Here is a 16,568-nt window from a genome sequence, read left to right as displayed (position 1 = left end):
TTTCCAATTCCTCTCTAGGACGGTGAAAGTAACAGATAAAAATCAAATCCTATCCGAAAACTGAGTCTAAAGAGACAAAACAAAACAAATAATGAATAACATTTTTGTTTCCTGCACATTTCCCTTCTAAAAACTACATTGAAACATGATATGACGATTTTCGCATTTTGCACGAGAGTTTTATTTATTTCTCCAAAAGTATACTGAAGCTTTATCGTAGATTTCTTTTTAAATTTTTGTAGAAATTCTTCTTTTGTGCCTATTGAAAAAAAAAAATGTTCGACGACAACAACGAATTTTTTTTTTATTTCTTCCGATAGATTTTCCATAGGGACGAATATTCACCATATATTGTCATAGGGACGAATATTCACCAGAGATCCCTTTGAGCATTAATGCAGGAATTTATCCAGAGATATTCGGAGTGTCAAAAGGGGAAGGGGAATAGAAATTCAAATTTTGTTTTATATTTCTAATGCATGTTCCCTTACAAGCTTCCGTAATTTTTTTGAGAAATTGATCAAGAGAAAGAAACTGATCAACATGTCTTACGTTTGGTATTCTTCGGTGTTCAGACAGATCAGACTAGATAATATTTCGACGTTTTTAATCATATGGAATAAGTAGTCATTGAGAAAAAGTATGAAGTTTGTCTTTTAATACAAACATTAATAATTTTCTAAAACATTTCTGTATGCAATTTTCAATTAGCAGCATTGCTCAGATAACTTATTTTGCTCCTTTTGATAAGCAACAAATTTAAAATTGAACAGAATTCACTTTTTGGAGTTGCGTTGTTGGTTGAAAGTTCATATAGAGACTGTAATGTCTTAATTTTTCAATATTGAACTGCGTCAACTACATATTTTTCCCTAACATTTTCAAACAAAGTGTGTGAATTTTGATATGCACAGTATAGTATATGAAGCATATCGTGATATTAAATCCGAACACATGTACCAAAATGAACGTACCGTCGAACGGGGTTACTTTTGATTCCGGGGGCTACTTTGGACACTCACCATCTGAATTTATTTGCAGCATAAATATTAATCTTATCTTAATCTTATGTTAATTTTATATCTTCAGCTCTTTTATTAACCAATGTATACTCTACCACTAGGCATGAAATTGTTTTGGAACAACAATAACAGGATAAACAAGAAAACATTTCAAAAAATTCCATGTAAATATTCACAAGGTATTGCTGTGTGCGTTTGAAATGAAAATTGATTGTGACCAATCTGAAACTCATTTTAAGCATGCACGGTAAAAAAAAATCAAATGACAAGAAAATGATAAATAGAAAATCTTTCAAAGTTGCAATTTGTTGCAACTGTTGTTGGAAATGCGAGGAAAAAAGTTCTTAACTATCAAAGTTCAAATTTGGCATTATTTTATAAAATTTTCAGTTTGTTTCATTTTTAATATTTTTTTCTATTAGTGATATGACATTATTTTAATAGTTCAACAGAAAGCTTATGTAATTACCTCTATGGGAATGTATTTGGATGAAGAGTATTTATTAAAAATGTAATTGTTTAAGGATTAAAAAAATAAGGTTTTTACGCCTAAAATTGTAAATTTTGCATCAATATCTGACTTTGATAGTGTATATCTCAGAAACTAAAGCAATGATTATGTTAGTAATAACACAAAAATAACCAAAATTCATTGAGGACATAAAACTTTTTCGATTTATGATCGCCTGATCCCCTATAGTGAACTGGTGTTACAAAATTGGTTTTATTTTTAATATTTAATTGCAAAAGATTACTAGATGAAACTAGGAATTCAAATTAAGAGCAATATTGAAAGCTATGAATATTAATTTGATTTCATATTTAATTCAATAATTACAGTCTGAGTGTCCGGATATTCGTACCGTCCGGATTTCAACTCACCACGGTATCGATTTGTAGTTTGTGAAGTTTAAAAAAGTTTTTAAATTTTAGCTGAAATTCAGCAAACAAATTGCCAGGTTGCTTAGTAATGAGGCACGAATTACTGATATTGTTCTTCGAGGTGAAACAGTTTTAAATCATTTTCTAAGATTGCTCTAAAACTTCAAAGGCACAAATCTCGCGAAGAAAGCATCCAACAACAGTGCCCTTTTTATTTTGGCTTTGTGTACTAGCAGAAAGCTTAAAATAAGATCAATTATACTTGCCAACAATTTCTCCATTTAGTGTCTTTGAAAACGTGAGTAGAGGCACAAGTCGGCCATAGTGTCTGCCATGAATTCCGAGATGTTTCACCTTAAGATCTCATGCATACTTAATTCTGAATGCCGAATCTCGGCTAGTTTTAACCGAGGTCCGCACAGCCGCACAGCAAACAAATTTCCTGGGATCTCAGCAAATAAAAGCCGAGCATCAATAAATCATGCTTTGCTGCTAAGCAACCGGGACAATTTGTTAGCTGAGTCTCGGTTAAAATCGAAAAACCGAGATTCGCACAGCCGAGCTCGTGAAAAAAATCTAAGTGTGTGAAAAGTGGTTGTCAACTATTTGACTGTGTAAATCTCAATTAAAATAAGCATTTTAAATTAACTGTGTGGCATTGATATAAATATTTTAGAAAACTAGGAAAAAAAAAAATTTTGCTACGAATTACGGTATAAGAACATTTCTTAATTTTAATAGCAAATTGATCGATATTCTAAACTACATAATTAAAACCATCCTAGAAGTTGAAATTTGAAGTTTGGACATTCAAGAGAGTGTACTTTTTCATTGTTCATGAGCAGTGTTTCAAAGAAACATAACGATATTTTATTGTTAAAACGGAATGATCGATAGTTATCAGAAAACATTCATTAAATTTCATTACCCTGTCCTTAAGTTTAATGATTTATATGCGTAAGGACTGTTCATTTAAGAAAGTGGACACGTATTTTTTAAAGCAAACTGTTTATTTTCGAACAAATTCATGAGTTCTCTTGAAATACATGGATATCAAAGTAATCTCGACCAAATTCACATAATTTTGAACATTTATTGAGCATTCCTGGATAATGCTCTGACTTTTCTCTTGATGCCTCCCATCGGATTCTGCACAACTTTCTTCGTAACTTTTCTTTGTGTTGTTTACCACATTTTCTTGAGAAAATCCATGGGGCTTGCTTATTTTCCATCCTTCTTAAGATGTTGTTTGATTATTGCCCAATATTTCCAAATAGGGCGAAGTTATGGGTAATTCGTTAGAATCTGCCATGTTTCAACAAATTCGACTTTTTCCTTCTTGATCATCTCCAAAGTAGCTGAAGTATAGTGAGTCGATGCTAGTCCTGGCCAAGACAATGCATAGTGGGACGGATTGGGGTTTTAGGAGGAAAGATGGAACTCACGCCTTCAATTGTGATTTTACGTAAAAATGATGTTCTACAAAGTTGTTCCTATTATAAAAACAATTTTTTTGGTCGGAGCGAAAATTAGGGTGACCCTTTGTAAAAAAAAAGATAATCATAAAAACTTTTTTATTTTAAGGAATATTGGTGCAGTTTGTTCTACAAAGTTCAAGATCAGAAAATTTTAAGCTGATTTGACCAAAAAAGTTTTTTTCTTGCTCGAAAATTGACCGTTTTAGAGCATTTTTCGCTATTTATGTAGGGTGGCCCTTCAAAAACAAGTTTTTGTGTTTTATTTTTTTTATTTAGAGTTTTCCACCAAAGTTGCCTTCCCATCACCTGTAGAGTTTATTGAAACGCATATTTTGGGGCCTGCAATTTTTTTTCCGATGAAGAGTTATAAACATTTTTCATGAAAACAAACATTTTTCACTTGTAGATGTATTTGAGGCAAACAAAAAAAAATTTGCATGATAATAAATTCCTTTCGGCCTTAAATATGAATAACAAAGTATTTTGTTTCGTATTCATATGAAAGTACTTGTGAATACATTCAAAGGAGGTAAGCAATAAAAATAAGGAAAATACTCTTCTAAACATCTTTTAAATTTCGCTCACGGTTGAGTTTCATGTTATGTCATCCTCCTAAACTTTCGAACACTTTTGTTATGGGATTCACCAGCCTCATCGGGAAACATTCTGTAATTACAAATTCATTACTTCCAATCAGAATGTTTCCCGATGAGGCTGGTGAATCCCATAACAAAAGTGTTCGAAAGTTTAGGAGGATGACATAACATGAAATTCAACCGTGAGCTAAATTTAAAAGATGTTTAGGAGAGTATTTTCCTTATTTTTATTGCTTACCTCCTTTGAATGTATTCATAAGTACTTTCATATGAATACGAAACAAAATACTTTGTTATTCATATTTAAGGCCGAAAGGAATTTATTATCATGCAAAAATTTTTTTGTTTGCCTCAAATACATCTACAAGCGGAAAAATGTTTGTTTTCATGAAAAATGTTTATAACTCTTCATCGGAAAAAAAATTGCAGGCCCCAAAATATGCGTTTCAATCAACTCTACAGGTGATGGGAAGGCAACTTTCCTGAAAAACTCTAAATAAAAAAAAAAATAACACAAAAACTTGTTTTTGAAGGGCCACCCTACATAAAAAGCGAAAAATGCTCTAAAACGGTCAATTTTTGAGCAAGAAAAAAACTTTTTTGGTCAAATCAGCTTAAAATTTTCTGATTTTGAACTTTGTAGAACAAACTGCACCAATATTCCTTAAAATAAAAAAGTTTTTATGATTATCTTTTCTTACAAAGGGTCACCCTAATTTTCGCTCCGACCAAAAAAATTGTTTTTATAATAGGAACAACTTTGTAGAACATCATTTTTACGTAAAATCACAATTGAAGGCGTGAGTTCCATCTTTCCTCCTAAAACCCCAATCCGTCCCACTGTGCAATGGAGGCTTGTTATACTTTCGGTAGATGGGCAGAAGACGTTTTTAAATGCATTCAGTTCTGTAATTTTCGCCGTTGATTGAACCCGTTGTGAAAAATGTAGTACTTTTCGTACCGCAGGAGCAAATTGCTTGCTATAAAAAAACTTTTTCCCCAAATTTTTCTGTTCGGATGTATTGAACGTCGTCATAAGCATCTGTTTTTGATACAGTGTTGAAAAATTGGAATTTGGACACTTCGCGATTTAAGCCAAATCTCAGAACGACAGCTTTTCTGAACACCATTTGTGCAGAATAAATCTGCGTGTCGCCATGTTAAACCGACCTTTCGCTTGGAATTTACAACTGTTTGATGTCAACTTTCTTCTGCTGTCAAAATAAACACTTGAGTACACACTGAAACAAAATTTGAATTTGTTCCTTGGAATTTTCACACCAAAATGTTAACAATCAGGTGTCCACTTTCTTTAATGAACAGTCATTACAACAAATAATGGTACGTGCGTGCAAACAGCAAAGCTTTTCAGACGGCGCATGTTGCTAGAAATTAAGGTAAAAACAGAAATATGTTATCTATACAAAGTCAAGACAAATGTTATAGATGTATCATTTTACGTGTAACAAATTTGATTCGTTCTAACAGAAATGAAGGCTATTCTACTAATCTTGCTCTTCTAGATATAGAAAAAGCATTCGACAGTGTTTGGTATGAAGGCTTAATTATTAAATTAAAAAACTTGAATTTTCCATCATCCATTGTTAGAATAATCCAAAGTTATTTATCAAATCGTACACTGCAGAGTCATTATCAGAACTCCAAGTCTGAAATACTTCCTGTAAGAGGTGGTGTTCCTTAAGGAAGTATTTTGGGACCAGTATTATACAATATATTCACATATGACTTACCTCAGGCATGTAAAAAATCTTTGTTTGCGGATGACGTAGATCTTTCCGCCCAAGGACGAAGTCTGTGTGTCATCTGTAGTAGATTTATTTAAAACCTTCATGTAGACATGTTATCACAATGAGAGAGGTTCCAATCAATTGGTCAGATGCAGTTTAGTATCTATGGCCCATGCTAGATAAACATTTTACATTCTTAAAATACATTAAGGGCATTCAAGCCAAATGTAATAAATATATTAATGTTTTTATCCAACTGTTAATAGAAAATCAAAACTTTGTCTTAAGAACAAGCTATAATCTTCAAACAAATTTTCAGGATGAAGCGTAGTCATGATACAAATATATGTTATCACAAACATAAAACGAGCTCACCAGCTGGTATGCTACTAGCAATATATTTTGTTGATTTTAAATTTAATTTATTGCCGGATAACTTTTCAGCAATATTATTATTTTGATATTTCTTTAACATTCATTTCTAACCACAGCATGTTTGATCCCTCAAAAGCTCTCAATATAGCCCTCTTTCCATTAAACATCAATCCGTAGCGAACGGTTCAGAAACTAATAGATTTGCAGGGTTACTGCAGTTCCTTGTTTATCGCCTTCGCCACGACGCTCTAAATCCATTCACCAGTCATCGTCTTCCACCAACAACAACAACCAATCATTGCCCGTAATAGCCCTCGTCTCCGTGGTGAAATTCCAACTAAGGCTATGACTCACTCAGCGTGAACACTATTCAGAATTAGCGTCGCCAGGTATGAACAAGGCGACGACGACTTAAACCGCTAAATTTAAACAGCAAACAGCGAACCGCCGTCACTTACCTAGTATTAGAAATACTCCAATCGTTGGAGCCAGTAGCAAATTGATGCCCATGTTTGCGTTTTGCTTCTTGTAGGAGTTGCAGCACTGCTATAGGAACCTCATTGAGAAACTCCGTCAACTACTCCGCGCACAGGTCAACACACAGAACAACACACCACAAACACTTCTTTCGCACACCTCTCAGTTGGGTACACGTTGCACAGAACCAAACCTTAATTGGATTGCCCGTTTTTCCCCCCTGAAGCGCTGAAGTGTGGGGCAACAGCCGTTTTTCGGTCGTCGGCCGAAAAATCCGCGGAAAACTTTTACTGCTTTGAGGTTGCTTTTTCTTCGCTTATCATTCCGTTGGGCACCGAGAATTGTGCGCTGGAACAGACACGGATTCTTCTGCGGCTGCTGTTAATTCATCAGAACTCCATCAGCCATACATCTACACAAACACACACACATGCGCCACGATACACGGCCCACCTCGGCGAACTTGAAGTGGAGAACAGCTAGCTAATGGTCAAGAGAGAACACCTTTCCTTCGTCGGTCGTTGAAATCGCTGTCGTCTTCGTTATCCCACGCACGAAGGAGTGAAAGAGAGCGGCCTGAAGCCCAAAAGCGTAGATAGCTGACGACAACACATAACAACACTCACTCAACAAAAAATATTGTAATTCTAACAGACGCGCAACGCCTCGACCACGCTCGGCTAACGGGGATCCGTCCGTACGCACCGAAAGTTCAAACTCAACTGACTGTAGTGGTCAGTCCAGCCGAGGTACCGTACGGAGGTGCCGAGTCGAGTGCGACCTGGTGGTTGTGCCGCCGCCCGCCAGTTGTGGCACCTGAGATTGGCACCCACACTTCCTCCAGGTCGGTGTTGGGGCAGGTTCGCTGGCTGTGTTGGTTACTACAGGTGGTTGCCTACAGTAGCGGCTTTGTAAGGATGGTTGCAAGTGTCCGATGTTGTTGTGACTATTTGAATGAAAAATACCAGATTACGAGTTTTATTTTGATGGATAATGTTCTATTTTCTTATACAATCGATTCAAAGCTCTTGGTATGACTTTATATTGTCTCAAAATTAGCCAAACAATTGATCATTGTCACCATGCGTCAAAGCTTCGACTGTTACTTATCCAACCTTACTCCTGATCTAGATGTATAAAGGTTAGTTCACAATGTGCTATTTTCTGCAAATTAAGTTGGCACAAATTAAGTTTTTGCTTTTTATCTCCACAGCTTTCGGCCAAATTTGGCATTCTGGGGTGGTCTGGCCAATGACCAAGGTTTATACAAATTTTATTTTTTGTTTGTAATGACAAATGACTAAATGGGGGAGGGGGGTGCCCTGAAATTAAAAAAAAAAACTGTGGGGGACTGTTGAAACAATATTTATCAGGTTTCGAGAAAATAAAAAAATATTTTTAGCGGTATTCTATATTCTCTTCATGATTTTAGAATTCTTCTACGAGTTTTGATATGTTTCCTCTTAAGAAAAAAGTATGGTCTTCTTCTTCTTCTTCTTCTTCTTTTTCTCTTGACATTACCTCCTAACTGGGACAGAGCCTGCTTCTCAACTCTGAAAAGTATGGTGCACTATTGATTTAAAAGAATGTCTTTTCAGCGGGCTAAGTGAATTGATTCAAACGATGTAAATTTGTAAAACTTAAAAATGAACCATGCCTAGTTTGGGACTATTTCAAAATTGAAAATGATTGTACCATGAGTGGAAGTTATTTGCACTTCCTATTTAGTTTTTGACTAAAAATAATTTTCAGCCCATTTGTAACAAATTTCCTCCAAAATTCTTTACCATGATTATTTACCATGATTATTTTTTGCTCAATTAGCCAACTTTACCATGATTATTTTTTGCTCAATTAGAGATACCGTAAAACGGGGTATCTTTGAACAGCCTGGTAACAACGCATAGAAAGTTGTTTAGTTAGTTAGTTAGTTGAAACATTTTTTTTAGTTGAAACATTTCGAAAAGCAGAATAATATTTCCCAATCCAATATTGTTATGCCTACTAAAACGAAGGTTTTTGCAAAAATTTGAATGATTATGATTGTCCTTATGTAAAATTCATGCCTCACATGGTCAGAGTTAAGTCAGAGGGGACCAAGAGACATTTTGAATATTTTCAGAAACATTGGCTTAAAGTGTAACTCTTTGTAATTTTCAAACTCGTGAAAATTTTGATTGAATATTTCTAAACGTCATTGTGTTAGTTTCAAACAACATAATGTGAAGTGATAATCATAAAAAACCATAATCCAAATCTCTTATAAAACGATTTTTTGTTGGACTATGTGCACTTGGTCCACTCTGATTGAACAATTTCTAGGAAAATAACAATCATTTAATGCTTGTATGTTCAAACTGGATGCATATCTCTAAGATAAACAGAGTATAATCATCTTTCGACATCAGTATCGTATACATTTATTGTAGAATTGTAGAATCCACATATTCAATCCCAAAATCAGTGGCATTCCGATAATTTGAAAATTAAAGTTTTGCAGGGTCAGGCCATTGAAGACCAGAAATATTCACATATGCGTTCAGTCAGAGTGGACCGAAAAATGAAAATCTTGAGTACCGGCCAAAATTTGCTGGTCTAATAAGCGGATTCAAGGACATTCCATACAGACACCATAGAACTACCGAAAGCTTCTATCGGACTCTGAAAATGATTTAAAAAATGCAATAATTAATCAGTTTACTGCTTTTTTACACTTTTTCCGCTCTGTCTGCAAAGAAATTGTTGCAATTTCTGACAACCCATCCTAATATGGTAAATGGTCAAAAATCAAAATCATTCAATTCAAATCTTACAAATCACTTGAAATGTCTTTCGTTTCCTCGCATTCCTCAGCGCGCCTATCAATTTTGCTGTTATGGTAATAAGCACTTGGACCACTCTGACTGCATATCTTACGGATTTTTATTGATCATCCAAGGTAAATTTGGTACATATCTTTCGCAGTTTACAACATTCATAAAATCCGATCAAAGTGAAATGCAGGTAAAGTAATTTCGCATCTAATGAAAGGATAATCCATTTTTTACAAGTTTTGTACTTGGTCCACTCTGGCTTAACGCCAACCACATGAGTTGCGAAAGAAAGAGAGAGAGAGAAGAGTTGCGAAAATGGTTTAAGCAATGATATTACAATTTTCATTAAAAGCGAAAAGCGATACTGTTGTGAAATATTTTATAAGTGTGTTATTGCAATGTATGCCAAATTTCCGTAGGAAATTGTCTACATTTGGGCGTATTCCGCGATTCATGATGTTTTCAATGTAAACATAATTCAAAAGGTGAATGGCTTCTCGCGTTCAGTATCATATCAATATATCAAGGAAATTATTCAATTTTAAATACAATTTCATGCTAATATTTTGAATCAATTATTCTTTGCTTGGCTTAATATATCTTCATTTGTAATTTTAATATTCATTAGAACTGTTCTTCTTATACACGTAAATCTGCGACGATCTGTTTAAGGGTCAGAATAGGAATAAACTAAATTATTTCAAGGATTTGATATATTCAATAAGAATCACAAGATCAATTTCTCTTCCAGGCTTTAATTTACTATTAGACAGAAAAACATACCGTTTTGACTCATATTCCGAACACTTAAGGCCAACAGTGACTTCAAATGCATGTGATAGGCATTAATCAGCTGATATTTGTTAAAATTTTAATTTCTCTCCAAAGACTAACTGTTAGCTGGTCGGTGTGCTGAAAAAATTGTTTGTTTAAACTTGTTTAGTATTGTTTTTACGTAAAAGAGTGGAACAACATTTTGATTCAAATGCCGAACACTGTGTTCATTCTGTCTCATATTCCGAACACCTTGATTCAAATTCACAGCACGAATAAATCGTATTCAAATGAATAATTTCGCAAATAAATTCATCTGAGTTGGTTCTACTGGTCTCTAACATGAGAATCATAACTACTCCCGAGGTATAAAATAGATTGGAAGATATTAAAATTGAATCACAATTGACTGCCATTTCCTTGTAATTTGATGACATATTTCAGCGAAACATTTCAATCAAACCGCCATACAAAAACCGAGTGTTCGGAATATGAGTCTGTTCGGAATTTGAGACAAAACGGTAATTCTGGGTATGAATTTTATACAATTCATGCAATGATTTACATGGAAATAATGACAAAGTGTTGAGAAGCATTCTCTAATATGGTTGGACATGATTTTTACGGAATGCTCAGGCATCATTGTCATATTATGTACAACTTGCCCCGAATCTTAAAATTGGTTTTGCTTGGAAGATTATCACTAAATCCGAGCAATCATGCACCAAAACAAATTCGTAAAATTTTGTTCAGCATTTTCGCATGATCTTTGGTAAGGTTCTAGCAGAATACTGATAAGGATTCTTATAAAATCTTGGATAGTATTATCACATTTTATTGTACAAACGAATAATGGAAGTGATTATGTACGATTTTTCATATAATCCTGGTCAGAGATCTCGCAAAATCTTAAGTTGGTTTTCACGTACTTGATTAGGACAGCATTCTGACAAAATTCTTTGCGGATTTCCTACAGAATATTCAATAAACATTTTATACAATCTTGGATACCATTCTCAAAGAAATTAAGAGATTTAAAAAAACCTAGGTGAGATTCCTGTACTTCAGGAGTACAATTTCCAATGTATCTCGGGAAAATTTTTCTTTAAACTCTGGAAAGGCTTCTTACAGAATCATTTGCAAGATGCTCTTCAATAATTATCTCTTTTCCAATGCTCGATTTTACGAATATCTTTGAATTACCTAATTGTGAATAAAAATTTTGACCCACTGCACAATACTGTTTCTGAGATTTGTCCCGACATTATAAAAGGTTGGGTAGGTCTGTTCAACCTCACGCATCATATTTTATGTGGTAATTCTACGATGACGCCATATACAGAATTCGCTCTCATTTGATTTTGTACACACTTAAATTAGAATGCCGAATCTCGGCTAATTTTAACCGAGATCCGCACAGCCGAGAAGTCGGCAAATAAATTTCCTGGGATCTCAGTAATTAAAAGCCGAGTATCAGTAAATCGTGCTTCGTTGCTAAGCAACCGGACAAATTGTTAGCTGAGTCTTGATAAAATCCGGGAAACCGAGATTCGCACAGCCGAGCTCGTAAAAAAATCTAAGTGTGTAGCACGATTAAATCAAGCGAAGAAAAAACCATCTGTTGCGGTCCACGATCGGCAATGTAGGGAAGGTGTATCGGTATTCGCCATGTACCAGTTATTCGCCACCCCAGATTATATACTGTTTTACGACATATATGGTTGCCAATTGTTTAGTGTTCGCTAAGTTGCTTTAAGATGATACGTAAACATTCTTGGAAACCGTTAAATTTTCTCAGAAAATAATAGAAAAAAAAAATCATTTTCCTTAAAATTTTTGCTCCTTTGCACCTATTTTTCGCCAAGGTGTTCCTGATTCGCCACCCTCCATAAGAAATCAACGTAAGTGGCGAATTCAGGAACCGAAATTAAAATCGTGGCGAATACTGGTGCAAGTGTTCCAGTATTCGCCACCACCATTTTTAATACAAAAACAAAGTTTCTGATTAGTCTTTATATTTTCTCTTCTGAGCATGGATTGAAAGCTTTCGTTTAATGTATTGACAGTAACCAAAGGTCGTTTGATTTATGTATACACAATATTTTTCCTTAGGGTGACCAAAAATGGTACACTTACCCTATCGCAAGTTGTAACAAGTCTGCATAATAGGAGCAGTGAACGAGAGCTCCAAAGATAGAGCGATGATAAAATCCATTTTACTCACTTGTTTACCGTTGTGGATAGGTGTTTGTTTAACTTTACTGGCACAATAAACAATCCTCGAACTTCCGATAACAATAGTGTCTCCCAGGTTTGGAGCTTGTTAAGAGGGGTTTTATCATGCACTGCTATCCTCCCGATCTGACCGAAGTAGTAGCAGTATACAATAAACAGTCTCTCATAATGTTCTGTATATCATGATACTCACAGAGAGCAATACGTGAGAGATTCTCTCAATTTTCGAAGGATTCAATCTCTGATGAAGAATTAAAAAAAAAATGGTGAGCTCGTTTCATGCTTCTATTTCAAATGAGTTATATATGTAAACACATATCCCTTTTGTGCAAATATTACATCTATGTATTCATCTAAAAAATAACATTGATTAGTTCATCACTAGAAGTGTCGGCCTTTTTTTATGTTTTACATAACACATTTAATTAATTATATATTGACTTTTGTTTTTATAATTGTAAAAAAGACTTTGAAAAGTTCGATACTAGGAGTGCCGATGTTTTATTCAGATAAAGAAAAAGGGCTATCTATTAAAACTATCGTGTATCTAATCTTCGGGATTCATTTTTAATTTGAACTTCTAGTCACCCTACGCATAACGTCTCTGATCAAAGCAATGGCTATTTTGTTTCGATTCTGCGTCCCGTTTTCCAACGTCCCATGCCACTTCAATGCGTACCTTGAAGTAAATGACCATGTTTTTATTTGAACTATGTAAAAATTAGCGGGGGTCAAATTAAAAAGTGTTCAGCCTAAAGACGGTCAAACCAATGGAGGTACCGGTATATGATGTATCCGTCCTACTAAAAGATGCCTCTTGTGATAATCATGGAGATGCTGATATTCCTTCAATATGTTTAGTTTATTGTTTGTAGAATTTCTCCCTTGCCTCGGTATAACCTAGCGCCACTGGCCCACCCGATTGTCACCGCCGCATTCGCGCAGCATCTCCAGGTTGCATTGCCGGAAGAGAACGAGCCCGACGAAGCCCCTTTTGAGGACTGCTGGAGCACCATAAATGCAGCCATCAATAACGCAGCCGAGAGCATCGTTGGGTACGTGGAAAGTAGGATTGGTTCGACGAAGAATGCAGGCAGATTTTGGAGGAGAAAGATGCAACGCGGGCTGCAATGGCACGTGACAAAACGTGGAGCGATATAATAGAAAATTAAAGCAGCAATTTCGGGACAAAAGCAGCCGCATGGAAGAAGCGGAATGTGAAGAAATAGAGCAGCGGCCTCGTTCACATGAAACGCGAAAGATCGTTGAGAAGCTTAACGCATCCCGAAAAAGCTTCGTGTCGCGAGCTGAAATGTGTAGGGATAAGTATGAAATCATCTTGGCGGACGGACGTAAGATGATCGAAAGGTGGAAGTAGCATTACGACGAACACCTGAATGGCACGGAGGATTGAATTTTCAGTACGGCGGATGAAGGAAACCAACCTGTTCCCACAATGAGGGAAATTAAGGACGCCATCAACCAACTCATAGGGGCCCAGATAGCTCTTAGCGGTAAACGCGCAGCTAATCAGCAAGACCAAGCTGAGGGTCGTGGGTTCGAATCACACCGGTCGAGGATCTTTTCGGGTAGGAAATTTTCTCGACTTCCCAGGGCATAGAGTATCTTCGTACCTGCCACATGATATACACATGCAAAAATGGGCATTGGCATAGTATAAGCTCTCAGTTAATAACTGTGGAAGTGCTCATAAGAACACTAAGCTGAGAAGCAGGCTCTGTCCTAGTGGGGACGTAACGCCAGAAAGAAGAAGAAGAAGATCAACCAACTCAAGAACAACAAGGCGGCAAGTAAGGATGGTATTGGAGCTGAATTCATCAAAATGGGAACCGAGAGGTTGGCCCCCTGTCTGCACCGGTTGATTGTCAGAATCTGGGAAACGGAATAGCTACCGGAGGAGTGGAATCAAGGTGTCATAAGTCCCATCTACTAAAAGGCGACAAACTGGAATGTGAAAACTATCCTGAATGCCGCCTACAGTGTGCTATCCCAGATTATATTTCGTCATATATCACCAAATGAGTTTGTGAGATGTTACCAAGCTGGTTTCATCTAGAAATCCTTTATAAGAGAGATTCGTGGAAGCTGACATTTCTGTCAAAGTGTGAGTCAAACGAACATGCGTTATGTTTGTTTTGAACTTTTCTTGAGGAGTAATGTAATCCGCTTGAAATTATTTCGGTAAAAGGGGGACGGACCTGGTGTAGTGGTTAGAATACACGCCTCTCACGCCGAGGACCTGGGATCGAATCCCATCCCCGAGATAGTCACTAAAAATTTCAGTGACGTCTTCCATCGGAAGGGAAGTAAAGCCGTTGGTCCCGAGATGAACTAGCCCAGGGCTAAAAATCTCGTTAATAATAGAGATAGAAAAAAAAAATAATAATTTTGCATGAAGCAAAAAAATTAAATGCTTTACTTTTTTGAATTTTTGTCAATGCGATTTTTAGTTTTTGATTTAGTTTTGATATGTAGCTCAAATATCTTTAACGAAACAAAATACACTTAATAGCAATGAGGAAGTCATGTCCGTGTTACAATATTATTCTCGACGCCAAGCAAAACCAGCACTGCTGGTCTGTTGCCAAATCATTCCATTTTACTTCCGCTTATCTCTCTATAAAGGATCTCTAGTTTCATCAACGGCCGCTCGACGACGCACAGTGCGTTGAATGTATGGAGATGCGGGACAAAAATCAAAACTGGAAGATCAAGCCACTTAAGCACCTTGGTATGAAAGGATAAGTTTTTTTCTGGTGAAAAGAGCTGCAATTTGCATAAATGACATATAGTATACGCATAATCGCAAAACTGTCACTTTCGACGCTTGTTGTAGTCGTTTTAGTGCTTTATGAATCTTATAAATACACGTTTCAATAGCCGATGTTATCTATAAACACTTTTGGATACTTATTATCGCCGAAAAATATAACTTGAAATATGATTTTTGTCTATGGAGCAACGCACTGTGCGACGGACCAAATCTTCACTATGCGGCAAATCTTGCACAAATACCGTGAATACCAAGTCCTAATACATTACCTGTTCTTCGGTTTCAAAGCGGCTTATGGTAGAATCGACGGCAAAGAGCTATGGAAAATTATGGACGAGTACAGCTTGCCCGAGAAGCTCACAAGACTAATAAGAGCAATGATGGACCGTGTGCAGATGAGCGTGAAGATTTCGGGCGAACATTCCATTCCGTTCGATTCCCACCGGGGATTTTGTGCCTGTTGTTCAACATCGCTATCATGCGGAGAGCCGGATTTAACAGCTGAGGTGCAATTTTCCCGAGATCCAACCAATTTCCTTGCGTCGCGGATGGTATGGATATTGTCGGAAGAACATTTGGCAAGGAACGGTGGCAGATCTGTACACCCGTATGGAACATAAAGCGGCAAAAATCGGTTAGGTGGTGGTTTCTTCAAAAACATACTACATGCTGATAGGCAGAAGCGAGCACGACAGAGCCCGACCAGGTGTTACGATAGACGGGGATACTTTCGAGGTGGTTGATGAGTTCGTGTACCTCGGATCTTTGTTGACAACTGATCCCAGACAACCAAAATGTACGTATAACGAAATCACCTGGAGGCTTTGCATGTGCAAAATTTCAATTGTATAAATTTTCCACCGAACTAACCTGTGATCTTATGCGACTTACCTTATGATAACAAATGTTGATTTGACAAAAGCCGGACGGGTGCCTTGGGCAGGGCATGTTGCTAGACTACCGGACAACAACCCTGCAAAAATGGTGTTCGCGTCGAATCCTGTTGGTACAAGAAGGCGTGGAGCACAGCGAGCGAGGTGCAACATGATCACGTGACCGAGGGCCAAAATCAAAGTTAGAAGGACAAAGCCATGGACTGAGTAAATTGGCGTAATAGGTTGGTGACGAACGAGGTTATATCAAATCAATTAAAGTAACACCAAGTAAATAAAAAACAAAAATAACTGTACATGTTTTATAACAACTAGTGATATAAAAAAAATCAAATAAGAGGAACTAATTCTGTTATAATCTTGTTTATATAGGTATACCATCGGGTCGGCACATAATGACCGTTTGTTGTAACAAACATTTAAATGGTATTTTTGAGTGGATAAATTACATTCGTTTGGTGGTTAACGTTCTAGGAAATGT

General features: G+C 36.3%; 1 protein-coding gene across 4 annotated transcripts in view; it reads right to left on the bottom strand.

Moving 5' to 3' along the window:
• The window catches only part of LOC5571458 (protein crumbs), a 173,790-nt gene extending 166,477 nt beyond the window's left edge, over positions 1 to 7,313 (bottom strand). For all 4 annotated transcript variants that reach the window (XM_021851101.1, XM_001659670.2, XM_021851102.1 and 1 more), the window contains exon 1: positions 6,560 to 7,313. In XM_021851101.1, the coding sequence (XP_021706793.1) occupies positions 6,560 to 6,611 (52 nt within the window). In that variant the 5' untranslated portion in view covers positions 6,612 to 7,313. The remainder of the gene's footprint in view (positions 1 to 6,559) is intronic.
• Positions 7,314 to 16,568: the final 9,255 nt, after the last annotated feature.

Source organism: Aedes aegypti, chromosome 3 (assembly GCF_002204515.2).
Source record: "Aedes aegypti strain LVP_AGWG chromosome 3, AaegL5.0 Primary Assembly, whole genome shotgun sequence".
NCBI classification, from domain to species: Eukaryota; Metazoa; Arthropoda; class Insecta; order Diptera; family Culicidae; genus Aedes; species Aedes aegypti.
This window is presented reverse-complemented; position numbering and strand designations above follow the sequence as displayed.